A 22,424-nucleotide genomic window follows, 5' to 3' on the forward strand; every position below is an offset into this window, starting at 1 on the left:
ATTGTATGTTTTAAAATAACCTTACAACTATATTAATTTCAATAAAAATAAAAATAGATATACTTTTTTTATTCCTTCCTTCTTTTGGCAGTGAAATATTTAACCTTGTATACACGGTTCATTATTTAAGAAGCGTTTAATAAAAACTAAAATTCCAAAATATAAAAATATTTTTTACTTTGACAAAGACACACAAGCATAAAATATTTATAAAAATATATTAAGAAATATGTGAAACATATAATTTACTGTTAATGGCACAATATGTGGTTATGATCAAACCAAATTTGTATCGGTTTTACCGGGTATCAATTTTATTTTATTTTTGGTTCATATTTTTACCGAAAAAGTTGATTTTTTTAATACAGGTAAAATATGGTATCAGCTCATTCTTAATAGTATATATATATATTTATATATGTAAAAAATTATATTTTGGTAATTGTAATCATAAGATTCTTAATAACTCGAATAACAAAAATTGATTAACTATCGATAATATAAAATCAACCAGACTACTACCATCAACGTCAATTCCTACTTTTATTCTTATGTATAACTTTTTATCATAGGTATTATAATACGAAAAAATAATATAAAAAAAAATACCTTCTTGGAGAAAAAATATTTTATTATGTAAAAATGTAATGTTCATAGAAATATCTCCATAGATTAGAATAGTTGAAAGGGATGTAATGTAATTAATTAATTAATGTAAATTAATGAAAAGCCAATATTAATTTCTTCCAAAAGTCTTTAGATTAAAACGATCATGTTGTACAATAATATTACGGTATTCATGTATTGTTAACTGTTCTGTTTATATTTTATGTTTAGGAGAAACTCCAGCTGCCATGCAACACGGTGGCAGCAATCGGTGTGGCAGATTACATTCGCTGTGGGTAATGATCACATTTGCATGGATACTGTTTCGATTAAGTTGACATAATTAATACGCGAACATAAACAGTGTTCCATGCCGATATGTAACTTATGATAATTAACTATTGTTATAACTTCTATAATCATGTGAAACGGGGAAGAAAAAAATCAAACATGGCGTTAATCCGTCGCAGTCAAATATAAATACTGAATGGAAAATATTTAAATGTAACTATAATATACATGTATATATTATATTTAATGTTTTTGTTTTATTTTTTAATCACATTTGCATTTATATCATATTATGTAAAACGTATAATCCAAAAATTATAATAATTATAATTATTGTTATTAATTATATTACTTTATATTACTAAGAACCTAATAAATATTATACCTATTGGTTAACTTTAGATATACAAATATGGACTGTAAAAGTACAGCTTTTATCAAAAAACCATATATTTAAATATTATAACATAGGAAATATGTATTATGTATTACGATTTCAAAATTTATAATTTTATTCATATGAATGATATTTTCTTTTCGTTTGATGATTTGTTTGTAATGTTGTAATTATACCTATTGTATACCGTTTTATTTTAATCAACATGTTCCTTTATTTCAACATAAAAAATTGCTTAACATACCATAGTAAATATTCTCATTACTATTATTTTTCTCCACTAACTATTATTATCATATTCACGTATAAATGCTGTGCCTTTACACACTACTTATTGTTAACATGACTACTTCATTATGATATTGTTTTCGATTGTACATAATAATATGTACATAATTGTTGTTATACAAATAAGTATGAAATAAAATCCATTAAAACAAGAAAATTGGTGGTCTGGTAAGATTCTATATTTGTACGATAAGAAGAAGAAAAAACTGTGCCCACGGTCGAATGACATACAGAGATGAGTAAACTGTTTTTATAAATTTAAAACCAATCTATAGATGGTTTCGAAAAATAATTATGAGTGAAGGAAATTAAGTGCATCAGCAGCAATCTTTGTATCTAAAGACAGTTTACATCATTATATTAGTATAAAATTTATAATTTTCTTATTCGTTTGGTAAAACAACAAATATTTCTGATGATTGGAGTAATCATTTTAGTCAATACCGATTAGACAGACACATAAAATAAATACTGTTTATTATATTCCTCATCATTCCACATAGAATCTAAAACAGTAAATTGTAGATTTTATGATTATACATTGCAAGGAACCTTTACAGCTTGAATGTATTTTCAAAAACTGTATTATTCGATATGGTGAGTAATTATTACGAAAAAAGGTTACTGACGTAGTAGATAATAAAAACTTAAGACTGTCATTGTTAATTGATTAATGCAGTCTTATAAAATCAATATATACCATTATTCTTACCGCACTTAATATTAAACATATTCATTTTTCAAATTAATAATACAAAAACTTAAATGGATAGAGAATAAACTTTAAATTTAAAGCATAAACATTTTATAAAATGTCTTATAAATTTTTAATTTGCATACTACATTAGATTTTATTTTTATTTTTTCTATCCTCCCGTCAGTATAGATTATATGTACCTACTATAATTTTAAACGAAATTATTTTATGCACGTTTAACTTTTATAATATTACACATTAATTATATTTCTAATATATTTCAACTATAGTTTTTCAAATGTAATACAATGTAGTAATTCATAATCTATCGAAAAACAATATAGTTACTGTCTAACGGATCATATATTAGTAGACATTTATATTTTTACGTTTCATAAATAGTGTAGTTTAAATTAAATCAAAACAATCGATATACAAACGAAACCATTTCTACCTCTACACGTTCGTTTTTAAACCATGTTATTATATAAGGCCTATATTTTAGAAGACTGGCATAGAAGCGGTGTATTGTGTTGTCTTTTTACAACCAAATTCGATTAATCATTTTATTCTAAAAACTATTTTAAGCCCAGCTTCATATATTATGATTTCAGGTTATACATTTTGCTGGATTTTTTTTAGCTATATTTCTAAAAAAAAAAAACTAAAAAAATGGACATCAATTCTGACGTATTTAATTTTCGTCTAATTTTTGATCGATTACATTATATGATTGTGTGAAACTCTCTGAGCACGTCCACTAAAATAACAATTATTTAACGAAAATTTAGCACATTATTATAAAAAATATAACTTCGTTGTTTCCCTGGACATTTTAAAATTATAATTAAATTATAAGGTAATAGGATTTACGAATGTGTCTTTTATGAAATAATCTACTTAACAAGCTTCAACGAAAAATTATTTCAAGGCGTATCCAATGATAACTTATATACATCTTCTATGTAATTCGAATTCAAAAACTATACGCTTTTAGTACACATAGGTATTACGTAGTATATCTGTTTCCGTTATCATTTCGGTATGACAAAATAAAGGTTTAGACTAATCGTTAAGAAATAAACTTAACGCAGGTACAGACGGACATGAGTATATAAATATTCTACTATTAACTACTATACGACTACTAATACTAATACTAATACAGTACTAATATACTGATATCAAAAACCAATGATGTGAACGTTCCAATAAAATCGACGTGAATGTCTTCAAAATATGAAATTACGTTTGCGGTAACTTTTATAAATTATTTTTATTCTAACACGTTGTATTAAATTAAAATTATTAAGAAAAACCTAAATTTTTTTTGTCCATCAAAAATTGACAATCTATCAATAACGGACGGATTTTATAATTTTATAATGATTTTATTTTCTGAAATTATTTACCGATAATAGGCTCTACTTCACTGTAGTAGACAAAATAAAAATTTTCCATTTTCTGGTCATAACATTTGTGTGAATTTTTCTCATCCAAAGTTTAGAGTATCAAGTTTACAGAAATGTAATTTTTTTTTTCTTTTTTTGTGTAAGATATATAATTTATTTCCTCTTCTAAAGAAAAAAGAAACCAATTATTTTTCGTTTACAAATATAATTTAATTGGGAATTTTGAAAAGGGCCTATATTGAGTTTTTATCGAACAGACTTTTCATATTTTTTTTGTTTACCTATATACACCGACATTTTATGAGCAAGAAAGATCCAAATATATTTTTTACTGCGATTAAAAAACCACTTGTTTTAACAACATTTCGAAAAGAACCCATATCAGTGATATGAAACCTATTTGAAATTGTTTGATGTATGATAATTGATTGACAGTTGTCGCACCGGTCGATAGTCATCGTTATTCATAGCGATTATAACGTATACAATAATAATATTATCACTGTTCACTAAGTGCTTTGTTAAATTACATTACGTCTACCTACGTCCAATTTACTTACTGAAGTTATTATATCAAGTATACAATACATCATTTTTAAACATGATTGTGTATTATATATTGATGAATCCAGCAGTTCGGAGGTTGACGATTGTCAAAATAATAGAAAGAAAAAATATATTAAAAATACTAAACGTTATAAGCCCGTAGTTATTATACAGACATATTGCGACCATTAAACGTTAAATTAAGAAAAGTTCGGTTATTCACTCATCAATATATTGTAATACTAAGCAGTACTATGTGCAAGAAGTTTAGTAACAATAGTTAAACAATAACATATACTGTCGGTATACACTTCAAATTATAGCGTTGAGTTAATTTTAGAGCCAAGCTATCAGAAAGATGTTATTGAAAAAAATTTACAAAAAGAATAAAGTTTCATTTCAAGTGTCGAGTTTTTTTTTAGTACACCCTTGATCCAATAAAACCTGGTGAAGCCTCTATCATCCCTTCATTGGCAATAAAATAAGTAATGAAACTTTTGTCAGATCAAAAACTAACGGACGTTGTGAAAACATTCCTATTATTGAAGCATGTTCATACTCTAAACTTGCAATTTGTAAAATGAACGATCTACAGAAGTTAAAGTAATACATACTTGAAGATTTCGTAAATTTGATTGAAAGAACTCTGCAGTGATCGACGGATGCGACATTACATTAGGGACGTTTAAAATGAATTTTAAAGTATAAGAAAACTTTATTTATTATTTTTAATTTTTAGGAGATAATTTTCAGCTAATAATCAAGTCATAAGTATAAAATTAAAAAGAAAAGAAAAGTTTTATATTATTTTTGAGTATTTTCAATAATTACTAAAATCACCATCGTCCTTGGGTAATTTTTTTTTAATTTTATTAATGTTCTACTCATAATCAAAAGTCATAACAATAAAAGGATTTGTTTTCTGATTTTTATATTTATTTTTATGCAACAACATGGGTATTTTAAATTTTAAATCACTTTCGTCCTTGGACGAATTTTGAAAAGAACTCTGAAAACTTAATTAATCTCTTTTCCAATAAAATTCTACTTCAAAAATATTTTATTACATGGACATAACACTAAATAATAGTCAGTAATTTTAGAAAAAAAAAAACTTAAATAAAGCAAATAATTTAAAAATATAATAAGTTATTTGAATTCCCTGAAAAATTATAATCTTCAAATATAAACCCTTTTCAAAATTCAAATTAATAATTGTAATTTTCTGTATACTTTGACTCTATATAATAGAAACATCATTCATTTATAATTATAGCTGTTTATTTTATAAAAATATGACATAACCAATATACATATTACTATATAAATTAATAGTATATTACTAACTGACCCGACAAACGTTGTTTTGTCATTATTTTGTTTTATTATTTTTAAAAAAAATAACTAATTTAATATAAGTGTGTAAGGATGTGATATATAAGTGGAAGAGGTATGCAGTGCTGTAAACAGTGACAGAATATAAAATTGAAAAAACATCAAACATTTATTTTTTTAATAATTTATTAAAATTGATCCTTTAAAATTATATATATCGCTAATATTAGTAAAAAACAATATCAATTAGAGCTCTTAATACACGTGAATTCACGGAATTCACGTGTCACGTGTCACGTGTAAAATCCAAAATAAAAACGTATATCCTTAACTTAATACTGTACTATTAATATTTTATTAAAACTTCAAGTGTATAACATAAAATTACTAATTTTACCATTGTAAAAATGGATATATATTTTGGATAAACATGTACTTCACGTGTACACGTGAATTCCGTGACACGTGTTTTAAGAGCTCTAATATCAATCCCTTAATGCAACAGAGTGTACAATATTTTTTGCTATCCTATCTTTCGCCAACACAAACTGAATGGTTCGAAAGCACGCCATGTATAATTGTCCGTGTGAAAAACATGATGTGCTCAAATCTAAGTCACAAATAGACATCGTTTGGCCTTGAGACTTATTTATAGTCAGTAGTGTTCCCATAGGGTATACTACGTATACGCCGTATACTCTCAAGCTTTTTCTAAAATATCATGGTTATACTATGTATACTCTCAAACAAACTATACAAAAAGCAAAAATACGTATTATTTTTAAAAACTTAAAAGTATAGTATGTTTTTACTAATCAGTTTCACGACGCTCAATAACGATAGACGACAATAACGATAATCATGGGGAGTTGACCAATACTCGTACGACGACAAATAATCGTTATCGGTGGTGTTTCCCGTAATCGTTGTCGACGTCTTCAATCTACGACGATAATAATCAAAAATAACACCATATTACTCAGTATGAATTATTATAGTATATTACACAGTGTAATATTTAATATTTACACATAGATGTCAGTCATCGTTCGTGTGTTCGTCAGTGATATGTAAACAGCCGTTACTCCGATTTCTTTGTTGTTATAATGAGTTCAAATTTGAAACGTGGCCCCCTTGATAGTTTCTTTTCCCCCGAACAAAAAAAAAGTAGTTTTATTTCTAATGTTGATATTCCTGTAGCGGGTCTATCAGTTTTACCATACTACGAGGAAAATAATGATTGCGTGGTTCGATGTGATCCAAATATTACGGAAATACATAAAAGTTGGCCTGTGTTATGGACTAATGAACAAGTAGGTAACTGAATTTCAGAAGAAAAATCCGTGGATAGATTGTAAAAATGGGAAATTAGGGTGTTGTACTTGTATACAGGTAAAAAATAGTATTGAGTTACAAAAATCCATTGCTGATGGTAAACTTCGAATGTCACGTGAATGGATGGACTTTGAAATAACGGCTGCTGGAAGTAAAAGTACGAATTAGCTATCTTCTTTAAGAAATAAAATTAAACAGAATTCGGAAAGTAAATCTCATTTATTTGCTGAGAACGTCTTAAAGAAAGGCTCTGAACAGGTTTTGGATAGAATGTTTGAACATATGTCCGAAACTGTGGTTAGCAGTAATATGAGAATTTTTCAAACTGCATATTGCTTAGCGAAGCATCATCGTCCCTTTCTACAGTTTGAAGAACTTATTAAACTGCAGACAATTAATGGATTAGACATGGGATCTTCCTTGCACAGTCGAATAACTGCCACTCGAATAATTAACGTTATCGCAAAAGAGATGCGCCAACGGCTAATTACACGTCTTATAGAGTCAAATTCAAAATTCACTATAATGATTGACGAATCGGCTACACTGAGTACAAAATGCACACTGATTTTATATATTTCATCAAACTTTGATTCAGAGACTCCTATTGTAGTATTTCTTGATTTAATAGAGCTGGATAGACAAGACGCTGTAAATATTGAGAAAGCCTTGTGGTTGAGTTTAGAAAAAATTGGAATTTCTAAGTCTTTTGCATTGAAGAATTGGATTGCATTTACAAGTGATGGAGCTAGTTGTAATGACAGGCCCGAAATCTGGAATAGCTGCTAAACTTTGTGAGAAGATACCGCAACTATTTACGTGGCATTGTTTATGTCATCGACTTGAACTTTCAGTACATCTCATAAAATATGTGCAAGGTGTTTCTCGTTTTCAAAGTTTAATGGATAAATTTTACTCTTATTATCACCAAAGTCCTAAAAATTCTAGGGCTTGTTTGGAGGTTGGAATTGAAATGAAAAAAATTGGTCGTATTTTAAAAGTGCGTTGGTCTGCCAGTAGTTTTTGTACGATAATAGCCATATGGGAAAACTATCCAGGGATATATAAGCACGTGAGTCAAACTCTTGAAACTGGACTAAAATAAAATTAGAATCTTCTTCTTTCCTAGAGGAGCTTGGACTCTTTTGTGACGTCCTTTTCGAACTCGGAATGTTGTCTTATGTACTTCAATCAAGAAAAACAACATTAATGCGCGCTCAATCAGAAATTTGTAGGACAATTAGAATTCTAGAAAGCCTGAAGACAGAACCTGGTGAAAAAGAAAAAGAAATCATAGGAGCTATACAAAAACGAATTCATAAAGGCATAAATATTATAATCACAAAGTCAGGAGGAATCAACAGATTGCAATTCTTGCAAAATATAGTCGATAGAATGCGTTAGCGCTTATTCAATGACCTTAAAAATAAAACAATATTACAAGATCTAAAGATAAGGAATATTGAAAAATTTAATCTTATAATTATTACGCAAACATCTAAATTGCATTTTTTTCACCCTGTAAGTTATTGTAGAGGTATTTAAAATAGAAACCGATGATGATAGATGAGAAGAAAAAGTTAAAAAAGTGTCACGCAGATTTGGTCTATCTGAATTTGAAAGTTTAGTAAACTTTCGTTCTCGAAATACATCTTCTGATCTTATAAAAACACTAAACATACTTCCAACAACAACTAACGAATGTGAACGAGGATTTTCTGATATGAATTTCACCATAACTGATCTTAGAACTCGTTTAACGATTGAAAATGTGTCAGATTTAATGTTCATCTCCATCAATGGACCCCAGTTGAAGACTTCAATCCACGACCATACGTGAAAATTTGGCTGCGAAACCACAGATCAGCAAATTCAGTTCCACGTGGTAAAGAACAAAAAAAAAACCATCGACGAAGAAGATGAGTTAAGAAAACAATTTTTTGTCAATTTATTTAAATAATTAATTTTTAAACAATATTTTTTTACAACCGTAATTGAATATTATAAAAATTTTTGTTTAAATAAATATTAATATTAAAAATGTAATAGTAATTTTTTTGGTTATTAATTAAACCTCTCTACCACTTTTATCGTAAAAAAAAATGAAATACCTATATTTTGGCGTTCTTCAGCGTAGTATACTCTCATAAAAAATGATGGGAACATCACTGTTTATAATCATTGCAAATGCCAATCTAATTGAAAATTGAAGGCGTTTAAATTGTATTGACACATCTGTGGGTATAATAGGGATTCACGGTAATAATAAATTTTCACCTCGGAATTTGCCATTTAAAACGATGGCTTCGATAACATTTTTCGTTACTTTTTTAATGACTAATCGCGTGCCGTTGCAAAACCATGATGGGTTCAAATTACGAAGCAAAATAACCGGTGATCCAACCTTCAGTTGTAAATTATGTGGTGGCTTGCCTGGTAAACCTAATAAGTTTAAAAACTCTGTTGGATAATTTACAGCTTCAGTAGCATCACAAACTGTATCAATAGATCTGTATGCCACCAAGTCTCTTGGTAACAAATCGCTTCTCCGGTGGAACAACGACATAAGTGCAAATTTTTGACTTTTAGACATAAGTACGACAACAGTACAATAGCATTTCATTTTATCGAATGGAACAATGACATAAGTATAATATCTATTATTTACCGCTAGAGAGCAGTTTCGTCATTGTTGAAAATACCGGTTTTTAATCACATTTCCAATGGAACAATTACGTTTTCTGAAGAACAATTACATTTTCACTTACGCCGTTGTTCCACCGGAGAAGCGAAATGTTATATCTTGAAATTCAATTCGTTGACGTCCACATTGTTTGTTGCTAAAATTGCTCTTTCGGCCAGCCACTCATGATTTGTGTACTGTCTGTGTACATTGGAAAATATTTGGTCAATCAGAGCGTTTTGCGAATCAATGATTGTGCAGAATTTGGTCGGTAATTTTATGCATCCCGTTTCATCTGTAGTAACTTTCCCATCACCAATATCTAACAACTGTTTTGAGAATCTTTCACACGAAGTTTTTTTTGATTGAATCGTAAGTATCGAAATCGTTCGCTCTCTATCTTTACATAAACGTCGACCATAAATTTTTGACAAAGCTCACGACATCGTAAAATAACGTTATCCTAATCGCGTCTCATCATCAACCGATATGCATAATAATCCTTCGAACTAACATTCTTGTTTTTTTTTGGCACCTGTTGCAGGATCTTGTTGTTTAATATTTATGCAATACCTATCATTTAATACCAAAAATAAAATTAATAGTTTTAAAATAGTTTTTAATGGTTTTTAACAGTTTTATTTAATAATTCATTTTCAATTACGCAGTTATCGATCGGTTCAAAAATTATTAAATTAAACTACAATTTAATGAACAATAGCATTTTTTCAAACATTTTTTTTATAAAAACATACTACTGGAAATTACGAACAATTAAAAAAAAAAAAATTGAGCTAAATCGGCCCAGCCGTTCTTAATTGATGAAACATTTGAATGATGAATTGATGAAACAATTGATACATTTTTGGCTCCATTTTTATATATATATATAAGATGACTAATTTTTTTTTTTTTAATTCTAACAAAATTAAATACCATTAAACATAGTTAAATATTGTCTTAAAAGGGCATAAAACATAAAAAAAAATATGAAATTAGTTAATTATTGAGAACAATTAAAGATGATTTTGTAAAAATTCATATTAATATTATAATATTATGATATATTTTTTTTTATTTAAGCCTTGGATATATTAAATTTTATACAATTTAAAGTTAAAACATTTTTTTTTTCAATTTAGATATTTATAAATATAATTTGTGTGATCACGGAAGAAAAAAAAAGGATTGCATAAAATGGGAACAAAATATGGTTTAATTAAAGGATGGTTCAGTTGTGAATGTTTTAAAAAATTAACAACTCAATTTCTCACTACTAACCAAGTCGATAAAAGTTTTGAATTTTCGGTACAAGAATTGATTAAAAAAATTTCAGGAGGGCAAGGAGTTTTGTCTTGTACGTGTAAGGCGAAAACTCCTTGCCAATCAAGTAGGTGTACTTTTTTTAAAAAATAATATATGTTACAGTCGATGCCATTAATTATCGTGTAAAATAAATAATAAAGAAGAAATATACATATAGGTATAGTTATAATGTATTATGAATATTTTATAATACTTCATAGGTAACACTGTTGTTTATAAAAAATAAAATTAAAATATAATGTAATATGATATAATTTATTATGAGTATAATTATTTTTATATTTTTGTTCATAGAATAATATAGAAAAGTACAGTTATAATACGAACCATAGTTCGTAAATATTTGTTTTTATAATAATTATACAAAGTGCACAATATAAGTATTGTCCATTTCATGAAATGGATGTCTATATAATGTATTTTCGTAATATTAAATGTGTGATATTTGATGCGGACCCGTGCGGCAGCCGTTACCAAACGGCCATCGCCGACCGTGCCCTTATCTCTCTCATCAACCATCAGTTCGCTGCACGCAATATCGCCGTGAAAACCCGTCCTTCCATCCATCACCATTCCGGGGACGCGGGCAGTCGCGACAACGTCCGCAGGTACCACCATCTGAACCGTGCTGTTTTTCCGAGATCGCGTGGAGACACATCTCGTCGTCAATCTCAACCTCTCTTTTTTTTTTTTTTTTATACAATAATTGTTATACTTTGTGCACACTTATTTTTCTTTTATTATTAATATTATTAATTTCATTATTCACGTGTGTTGATTAATAATATATAATACGGACTAACTGTAATAACCCGCGTCGTTTTATTATTATTTTTATTATAATATTTTCCACCACCGTGTTCACCGCACCCGTGACTCGTACACACACCACCAACACCCATGTGCCGCGTCATATTTAGATGTTGATAAGTTGTCTTACATAACCAATTAAAGTGCCATTGTATAGCCTTTCAAATCAACTCTATATCAGCTAACGCAAACGATAAATAATCCCTTCTTGCCTGTATCATATTATTTACATATACTAATGCTATTACGATTACAGTAAAAATATTTAACCTCATACATCTATCAAACTCGGACGTATCAAACGCCAACAAAATACATTATCATATTATATCCTACGAGTTTAAACAATGTCACCCAAGATTTCTTGCACTTTTTTCAACAATTATATGAATAATATTTATTGAAGCTAAAGTGAAAATATGAGCAGGGGCGTATTTAGATAGGGGCCATGGGTCCCGTTGCCCAGAGCGGCACATTTTTAAAGATTTAGAGGGGCGGACAATTTTTATTTCGTACTTTACACAATGATACAACTTACGCAAATGATTTAGCAATATGTTTTCTAAATGAGTGTGTACAATTTTAAGGCTATATAAAAAATATTGAAGTTAAGCTTACAAAAATACAGATGTTACAGTTTATAAGAGAACATAATTTTAATAGTGTTTATCTTTATACTGGAGTAGCTTTACATATTTTTTTGTATACACCATTCACAAATTATAGTGTAGAGCGTTCTTTTTCCACACTAAAAAGAATAAAAAACTATTTTCGCTCTATAATGGCACAAGACCGGTGTTTGGCTTTAGCGGTATTAACAATTGAAGCTGAAAAAATCACTTTATTAGATTTTGAAGAAATAATTAATGATTATGTTAGTTCTGAATCAAGGAAGAAAAATATTTAAATTTTGTATTAATATTGTATACCTAGCAATTAATAGAGGTTTTAAAAAATAATATTAATTAGTAACAACATTTTATTTTTTGACTGGAAGGGGGGGGGGGCAAAATATGTGTTGCCCTTACCTTGAAATTCCTAAATACGCCACTGAATATGAGGTAGTATATTAACAAAAATGAAAAAATATTTAAACTTATTTAAATTTTAGAACTTAAGAATATACAAAATAATTTTTTAAGCATACTTACCCCATTTTAAGTCTTAAACTATGCATTTATTCAAATTCTGATTTATGAAAAATGCACGTGAGCGTTCAAACAAAATTCGTTTATATATTATCACGTTAAACGCCATTATTTGTGCGCCACACCAATACTATTTTCCTGAAAAATTCTGTATTTGTTCCTATTAATAACTTTGGAAATATTGATCCCATTTAAATAGTTCTAATACTATCGTGATCGTCTATAAGTTTTAAACATAGATATCTTAACCAAGGGTGAACCTAGAAATTAAAAAAGGTGGGGCTAGTAAAATGAGTTACTGCCATATTTCGGTGCGCATGTTGTTACGAAATCTTCCTTACATCTGATAATGTACCTAATATCTAAGGGGGGCTTCAGCCCCAATAGCGTATCCCTCAGTGTATACGCGTCTGATTTCAACATATTTATATTGTAGCCGGCGGACGGTAAGAAATGTTTCTTATAACTTGTACGTCATATGCCCGACGACAACCATATAATTGTTTATATGAAATTATATTTAGATTTCTCAACTTATTGTGCCGTTGAACGTAATGGACATCTGTATAACGTAAATAGACGTATTTTTAGTAAAATGGAAAATGGAATCGTCAAATTGTACTATATAGCTATAGATAAGAAGATAGTCCCTTTTCGTGACTGTTTAAAATGTCGACAACATATACCGGAAAAGGCCCATAAATATGATGTTAAAGTATTTAAAATTTCCGAATTATATAAAAATTCCGGCTATATACATGGCGAGAATGTTTACGCAGACAAAAATAAAGTTAACGGCAAAGTTGTCTTGAAATTGAGTAACAATTTTTTAATTTCTGGACGGACAATAAATACCGACAATTTCTACACCTCATTACTTTTGCTAGCAAACTTTTAAAAAATAGCATTACCTTAAAATCAAATCGAATAAAACTACCCGACAATTTTAAAACTAAGCTACGATCTGAAAAAATTATCAGTATATTATATATATAACATGAATAAACCTTCAGATAAAAAAATATCCAAAAAAAGTTCCGTGAAATGTTAGTTGACATATTACTTGAATTAGACCAATCACAAATTGATATATCAGATAATCCAAATAACTAAAAAATTGACAAAAAGCTTATCACAAATTTTAAAAGTCTGTAAAAAGAGATTACCACAACCGAAAAATTAGAAAAAAATGCTTTCATTGCTATGAACTTGAAACCAAAGCTGTCGGTTCAAAAAAGCTAGTGCAGAATCAAAAAAAAAGTAATTACATATTCTTCTGTTTTCAACATAAATACATGTACCTATAAATTGCTCTAATAAAAATCATATTAAAATATTCTGATGTTTTTTTTATAAATAACAATATACACAAATACACAATGAAATTTTTTATAAAAATGTATCCATCCATATATTTATTGATTTTTTTATTAAACTCTACATTCATTTTTATTTTTTATTTATTATGTATTTTAAATATTAAAAAATGTATAATTTGTTTACAGGCTTTGAAAAGATCTTAAATAAAGATTTTTTTTTAATATAAATATGCAAAAAACCATTAACATTAAATTATATTTATTATAATTATTTTTATATCTATTACTATACTTTCAAGAATGTTTATATTATGTTTAGAAGTTCATAAAAATTATTTTATTTTTTTATTTTTACATTAATTATTTCTTAAAAATATTCAATATTTAAGCATTTTTAATATTATAAACTGTATTTAAATACCAAGTAGTGTATAAAAGTATTTATAAATATTGTCAGTTTCATTAAATATTTTCAAAAGTTAAAACTAACAAAATGTTGTGTTTTTTTATATCAAAATAATTTCCATGTTCTTCTCTACGCTATGGTACTATTTAAAAGTTTGTTATTGTAATGTCACAAAAACTATTAGCATTTGATGAAATATGAATTTATGGTCACCATCGATCATGTGGCGTAGTATTAATAATCAACCATGGGTACCGATGGGCATACAATAATTATTATAGAATATAAACATTGCCATGCAGCCACCAGCGGAACATGGCGGTTAATTCAGTGCTAATTCAATAAGTTTTATCTTAACATGTAGCGATTCGAATTAATGAATAACTGTGAACATCAATGAAAATAATTGCGTTTTTACTAATATTATCTATAAAATAACGGAAACGTGTCAAACGCTTCAGCAACCAAATGATTAAGTTTGATCGTATAATCGTACTACATTGATGTACATGCATTATTCTTGAATAACATTATTTAAATAAACTTTGTTTCAAGGGAATATAATACTTTTAACCACCTGGGATAAAACATTAATAGAACAATTATATAAATGAAAAATAACGATATTATTCCCGTGTTGAATACTTAGTGTTTACAACGATAAATAATTTTCTCTTTTGGACTTCGACCAATACAGAGAAATATTATAATTCAAAAGTTCTGGTATATATTTTTTCTTTTTATTTATTTTATTTTCAAGGAAAATAAACATACACCGGAAGCTACCAACCGTTGTAATGTGTCAGGGCCACCATAAAGCTCGTTTTCTTTCAATTTCAAAGTTTCGGGTAATGCAATAAAAAATTATTTCTTTTCTTCCCGCGCCAACTATCATATCTCTGATTAAAACAATAGCGTATAACCGCGACAATAGCTAATTATCGAAAACACTAGCCGGTAATTTTCATAACCATGAAAATCGTATAATATTCTGATAAACTTGCGTCTTAACTTATCTTTAACATTCCGGTGGTACGCGGAGGAGTAATAGTAAATATATCGATTTTACATTTTCCACCAATGCAAAATTCGTCATTTGAGCGCTGTGTGGTTTAAATTTATAACATGTGAATAGATAATATTACACGTATAATGCAAAAAAATAATATTTTAAAACTCACGCTATCACATTAAAGTAAGGTGATCCAATAATACAGCCATCCACAATTTATTGGCAATTTTATACATGTCTACATGTTTAAATGTTAAATGATGGAAGTAGTATCGACGGACGCTCCCTTTCCTCGTGTTACCATGTTTATAACTATATGTTAACCTATTTATTCATTTAATGAATACAGTTTGGAAATGTATTTTAAAAATAAAAAATAAATTATAAAATAATATGTTAAAGGCGATTTATACAATTCAGGAATTCTAAATCGTGCTCGGGAAATTTGTATCTCGAAATATCCAACAACTTTCGGCCACTACAGTTTGAATAATCGCTAACAGTAATTTCTTAATCATTAACCGAAGTAATAGTAACATTATACTTTTTTTTTTTTTTTTGTAATTATATTTATTTTTATTTGTACAATCTGTATAAAATTTATTTACAATAAGCACAATAGATGGAAGGATATATAATTGATCGTGGTTGGCTAGAGTGAAGAAACTATTTAGTATACTTATGGTATAGATGTTAGTGATTAAATGACTAGTCGGTTAGTTGATTAGTAGGTCACGGCACCAACTGCACTTTAAACGTCGACCAGGGTCGCTCGGAAGTGTTTGAGAAGAGAGGTTTTGGATGAGGGAGTTACGATGATTTGCAAGTTTAAGGTGGAAATGTTTGTATAAGGTTTTAGCGACGTTTTTAACTGTCGGAAAAGAGAGGTCCCTGTGGAGAGTATCATTCGATACGTAAAAAGGAGCTTTGGTTATCTGTCGGAGGTATTTGGATGGAAATGTTTGAATTCTGTTTGTGTTAGAGTCTTTGGCTGATCCTAAAGTCGAATTCCATAGGACTAGATAGGTTTGAGAAGTACCTTGTAGATAAGGATTTTATTATGAATTGTGACATGTTTGGATGAAAGGAAGAGGCGAAGCTGTCTTAGACGATTGTTAAGTACTAGTCATTTATAACGTATGTGGGCAGTATATGTGAGTTAATGGTCTAGATATAGACCTAGGTAACGCACATTTTGGGTGGTTGGGAGAGATTGGTTGTTAAGTGTGATAGAGGAGTAGTTTATAGGTCTGAGTGTAAAAGTGCAATGTATGGATTTTGATACATTTAGTTTGAAGCCCCATTCTTTGTACCACGCCGAGAGTATGTCGAGGTGGGTTTGAATTCTATTAGAAGCTTCAAGAGGGTCATGATGGAGAGTTAGGATGGCTTTATCGTCAGCGAATTCACAAGCATTGGTAAGGTTAGTAGTGGGTTGGTCTGATGTGTATAGGTTGAACAAGAGAGGTGCCGCTACAACTCCTTGTGGTACTCCAACTCTAATTGATGACATGTCAGATAAGGCTAAGCAATACATTGTTTTCTTTTGTGTATTAGAAATTGTTATTGCATCAAACGATGTTTGGAATGATATTAGTATATATCTGGATGGCCGTGTTCAGTGCCGCAATTACACTAACTTGGGCCCGTGTGCAGTGACGTAACAAGGGTATGGCGAACTGTGCCTACGCCAGGGGCGCAAGTTGCAAAGGGGCGCAAAATTGTGCATAAGTCGTATTTTTATCCTACAATTAAATCAAAATTTTTCTATTATACTTTTTGAAATACGTAGATGTTGCCTATTTGTACAGACTTACAGACTACATTTGAATTTAATGATGACATTATAAAAATATTAATATATACAATATATACATAACAAGAGCATTTAAATAAAAAACTTCATATGAAGAAATTATCGATGAATTCGCTAGTTATAAAGCGAGAAAAGCAAATTTTAAAAGTTTAAACACTGTAATAATTACTTATAAAGAAAAATGTTAACATCAAATTTTAATTGGTTAGAAAGCGTTTTTTTTTCTAAATTTGCCAGAGGCGCTAGTGAGTCTTTCTACGCCACAATCCATGTGTAAGTAAAATGAATGCCCTCAACCGCATCTGGACTCTACAGGGAAACCGTACCGTATTTGTAACCAAATTATTTTGAATTTCGAATTTTCTTGCTTTCTACATATTTTTAAAATATTAGGATTGGGCCCTATTATAAGGTCATGGGCCCGTGTGGTTGACACACGCAACACCCGGTTATTGCGGCACTGGCCGTGTTAGCAAAAATACAATACATTTGTTCGCGCATAGTGATCGTCATAATGTAAAAAAGCTATAGGATTACAAGAAGAGTATATACAAGACATTTTTCAGATTTCTTCAAATAATACTCAGGTGAATATTGCTAACTAACAGGGTTTATCTATTTAGTTTATATAATATTATATGTAACATACAAGTATATTATAAATACAAGTAAAATACATATTATCGGATATTTCTTAAGAAAATAAAAATAATTACTATTTTCATCCCACGTTATTGTTATCTAACAAATATAAGTTTAAAATAGAAATAGTTTGTTTGCAATATGCCTTTATATAAATAATAATAATACAATTATGAATATAATGATGTAAGAGATTTTAAACATACAGAATTTTTCAGAAAATATTTTTTATTTTATTAATATAACACTTTGCTAATCAATAAAAGTGGTAAAATGGTTGTACAAATTCATACAAATTACGTACTAATTATCCGCAAGATAAATTTTTGTAAAACGTGTATTTTAACTGGTGGGGGGCTGGAATAACGTTATTCCAGTCCCTCCCGCGAAAAACGAATTTTTCTCGGTGAACGAGCTCCGTACAAATTCTGAAAATGGTCGTACAAATTCATACAAATTACGTACTAATTATAAGCATGAAAAAAATCACACATTTCTCGATGGGGGGGCCAGGGTAATGGAAATATGATAATAAAATAAAAAAACAATAAATGATTGATATTCGTAAATGTATATACGAGTATAAATAAATATCTTATATATAGAAATAAATAAATAAATAAATGTACAACCTGGAGTATTATTATATGTTTAAAGTACGATAGGTTTTGTATTTGTTGTTTGTTTTTAAAAGCTACGCATTTATTAATTAATTAATATACATAAAATATTCCAAATATTTCAATTTTTTCAGTAATTTAACCCCTTAATTGAATCTTAAATTATATTATGGCCCTTAGGTTAAATGATTAATTTTTTTTCCATAAAAATCATTAAAATATAGATATTTTTTTCTTAATTTTATATAAAAAATTAAATTCTTAAACTCAAACATTTCACTATATAAAATATTATTCAATTATATAAATTATAATAATATACACAATGTGCATTGCACATAGTTTGCCATAAAAAATAATTTCTTATAAGTCTGTATAATTTGTCATAATACGCATGTTTCAATAACGACAGAAAACCATTAATAGATACATTAATCTACGAGTATGTACCAACGTAGGCTGTTTTTTAGATTTTAACGAATAACTAACGATAACTAAATTGATCAAACTTTGATAATCAGTCGTGCTATTGCAACTGACATAATATTTGCAAAAATGTAAAACGAGAATTTGCATCCATAACTGAGCTACCTATTATACACATAATACAAATTGAAATTTCCTGGTAGTAATCCGTATTGTTATAAATTAAAAACGCTTTCTATGTTGTAGTTTCATTTCGTATTATATTTTATACTTGACCTTTGTCGCAAACAATTATATTATTATTATATAACTGAGTTTAAAATAAACATAAAGTAATTAATTAAGAGTTGTATAAGAATCATTTCGTGTGCACATAATCCACTTTTTATAGTGCAATAACAAATGAAAATAATTAAAATCTGCAGTTGCAAATGTATAAAATAATTTCATCTATATGTACTATTGTGTACTCTACAACTTACCCGTTGCAAGCAAAATTATATTTTTAACAAACAACACTCATTATTATGATAAGTTTACTACGGGTTAATTAATTTTATACATTTTAAATTTGAAATAGCGAAGGAAAATGTATTTTTTTAAATTTTTTGTTATTTTTCGATATTTTTCTTTTTAATTTTTGAAACAAAAATTTAATATATTCATGAAAGAATATTTGTAAAATATTCATTGTACGAAAATTAAATATTGAGTATAAGACATTTAATATTTAAAGCAGCAGACATTAGACCATTCAATCAAATGTTTGTGATTTATATCTTACAACTTTACTCTAATCATCTAAAAGTTAAAAATACATAACTATAGTTAAATACGGTTGAATTTAATTTGATTTATTGAAAACAATATTCTCGTATAAATATTTTGCTTATTAGCATGATGTTAAAAATATTTTTTACCGTTTAAAAAATATGAAATATTTTCATACTTCATAATATTTCAGTGCAAATACAACTTCAAATTAAAAATTATGTAAATAGTGATTATTGATCATTTACCAATTGATCAATAAATATTGTGTGTACATGTAAGTGAATTTGGAAGTATCTAAATTTATAAATAAAAATATAGCTCACAGTAATTTATTCACTAGGGGAGTAAGGGCGATGTATAATTAATATCACTTATGTACAAATAAAACACAATCATTTAAAAAAAAATTATAAAAAAAAAAAACTGGCAAACTGCATCGGTGTTACTGCGCTCGATACGGTTGTATACCATACATTATTGTCTTTTTAATCGGTCGTATTAACCATTGTGGCAGGGGTAAGAAAAACTGATCAAACATTTTCCATAACTTTATTATACACATTTAGGACTAGTCGATGAAATGCAGGATTTAGATACTGTAATAGTGTTTAGTAGTGTGACAGATGAATAATAATGAACGGTCAGCCGTCAAAGCTGTCAACGTAATGGAGGCATATCAAAACAAAAAGTAACGCATTTGTTCGGACAACAGCACGTTAAGCAATTCAAAATGTCACTCGTCATAAGCTTGTTTAAATTAATAAATATGTGTTTATGCGGCATTAAACTGTTAAATATTTAACTATAAAACATACGAACGGGTCAAGTATAACCACCACAGATGTACTTTTATCGTACAGATAGTATTTTATAATTTAACACAAGATGTTATGTGCTTTCGTTTCAGCTCATATGTTCACAACGGAAACAAAGTTTTTATTTATTAATTTTTTACCAAGCCAGATATTTTCAATATATTCATATTCTTTATTTCGAAGTAGGATAAGTTTAGTTACGGGATAAGAAATATATGCTACATGTGTATGGTTACGTTTCTGGAAACAACGTGACATATGGTTTGAAATTAAAGAAACAAAGTAAATAATGAAATAATAAATAACTAAGCGTGTGTTTGTTAACTTTTCCTTGACTTTTTCTATTATATCTAGACAACAATAAAAGCGATAAAAGTATTTAATTTAAAACTTTTTTTTCACCGTCTAAAACTATGCAAGGAACAAATTCCTGAATTGTCTCCTTTATTGGTAATAATACGCTTACATAATGTGAACAATTTAATAAATAACTTATTTTCTGCATGAGTGAAATCAAATGGTTTATCCCTATTCTCTAGTGAATGGGCTACGATCATGCTAACGAAATATATAATAAGTAGGGTTCGGAAGTTGATGACCTTAAATCATTAAAAAAAATACCTAAAAATATATGTAAATATGACATAATAATGAAAAAAATGCCTTTAAAAAATGACCTAAAAAATTACAAATATTTGTTTTAAATTTAAAAAAATACATTTTTAAAATATTTTACTCTATTTTACTATAACGTTCATCATAAATGTATCAAAACTTACAAATTACCAAGCCTGGGCATTTACGAGTTAATAAGTTAAAATTTAAGTTAAAAATTAAGTTAATTTAATTTATTAACTTAACTTATTTCATGACTGATAAATTAACTTAACTCATTTCCTTACAAATTAACTTGAAATTAAGGTATTATTATTTCAATCATCCTAATTAAGTTGATTTTGATTTTCAAGACCAGTAAAATATTTTTGTAAAATACTGCATTCGATAACAAGTTCATTTTTTTTTATTATAATCAACTTAACTTATTAATTGAAGTTAAGTTAACGGCATTTTTTAACTTAAGTTTTAACTTAATAGATGTAATTCTCATGTACATTAACTTGATTGAACATGAACTCAATTAACTGAGTTCAAAAATATCATTAACTTGCCCAGCTTTGCAAATTACTCAAAATATGATATAAAAATGACAACAAATATCCTTAAAATATGAAAATTAAAAAGTTATAAATATTTTTTTTATAAATTTACCAAACTTTCCGACGAAAACTCGTCATGCGTACACGTGTTTTTCACCGCTCCGTCAGATTTCTTTGTCTCTCGCTCTCGTGTTCATTTCACCCGTTGAAATGTATTCGTGAATAACCAATTAATCTTCCATTCAAGTATACGCGAATATTTTACTATTCTAAGCGTCCTGGTTCTCTTCAAAAATTAAAAACTAAAAATTTTTAATCAACCGGTAAGAAAACAATTCACTTTTAACAGTCCACAACATGACGCAACCAACGCGCTATAGCGCCGATTACCGATAACAAACCAGCCCGTTGTTACCTACAGCACAGTCCACAAACTTCCACACACACATACACTGTCACGTCGTACCGTACCACAATAATCATAATCATATTATTATAATATCTGCCGCTTTCATTACAAATATACCAAAGCAATCAACGCAAATAGTACCTCCGCCAAAAAT

The 22,424-nt window shown here is 28.2% G+C and overlaps 1 protein-coding gene and 1 pseudogene across 3 annotated transcripts in view; both read left to right on the forward strand.

Annotated features, from left to right (window-relative positions):
• The window catches only part of LOC112686396 (myotilin-like), a 230,978-nt gene extending 229,834 nt beyond the window's left edge, over positions 1-1,144 (forward strand). For all 3 annotated transcript variants that reach the window (XM_025558641.1, XM_025558642.1, XM_025558640.1), the window contains exon 7: positions 838-1,144. In XM_025558641.1, the coding sequence (XP_025414426.1) occupies positions 838-944 (107 nt within the window). In that variant the 3' untranslated portion in view covers positions 945-1,144. The remainder of the gene's footprint in view (positions 1-837) is intronic.
• Positions 1,145-8,302: 7,158 nt separating this feature from the next.
• On the forward strand, positions 8,303-8,867 carry LOC112686413 (annotated as a pseudogene).
• The last annotated feature ends 13,557 nt before the right edge of the window (positions 8,868-22,424 follow it).

Source organism: Sipha flava, unplaced genomic scaffold (genome assembly GCF_003268045.1).
Source record: "Sipha flava isolate LNK unplaced genomic scaffold, YSA_version1 307_pilon_pilon, whole genome shotgun sequence".
Classification (NCBI taxonomy): Eukaryota; Metazoa; Arthropoda; class Insecta; order Hemiptera; family Aphididae; genus Sipha; species Sipha flava.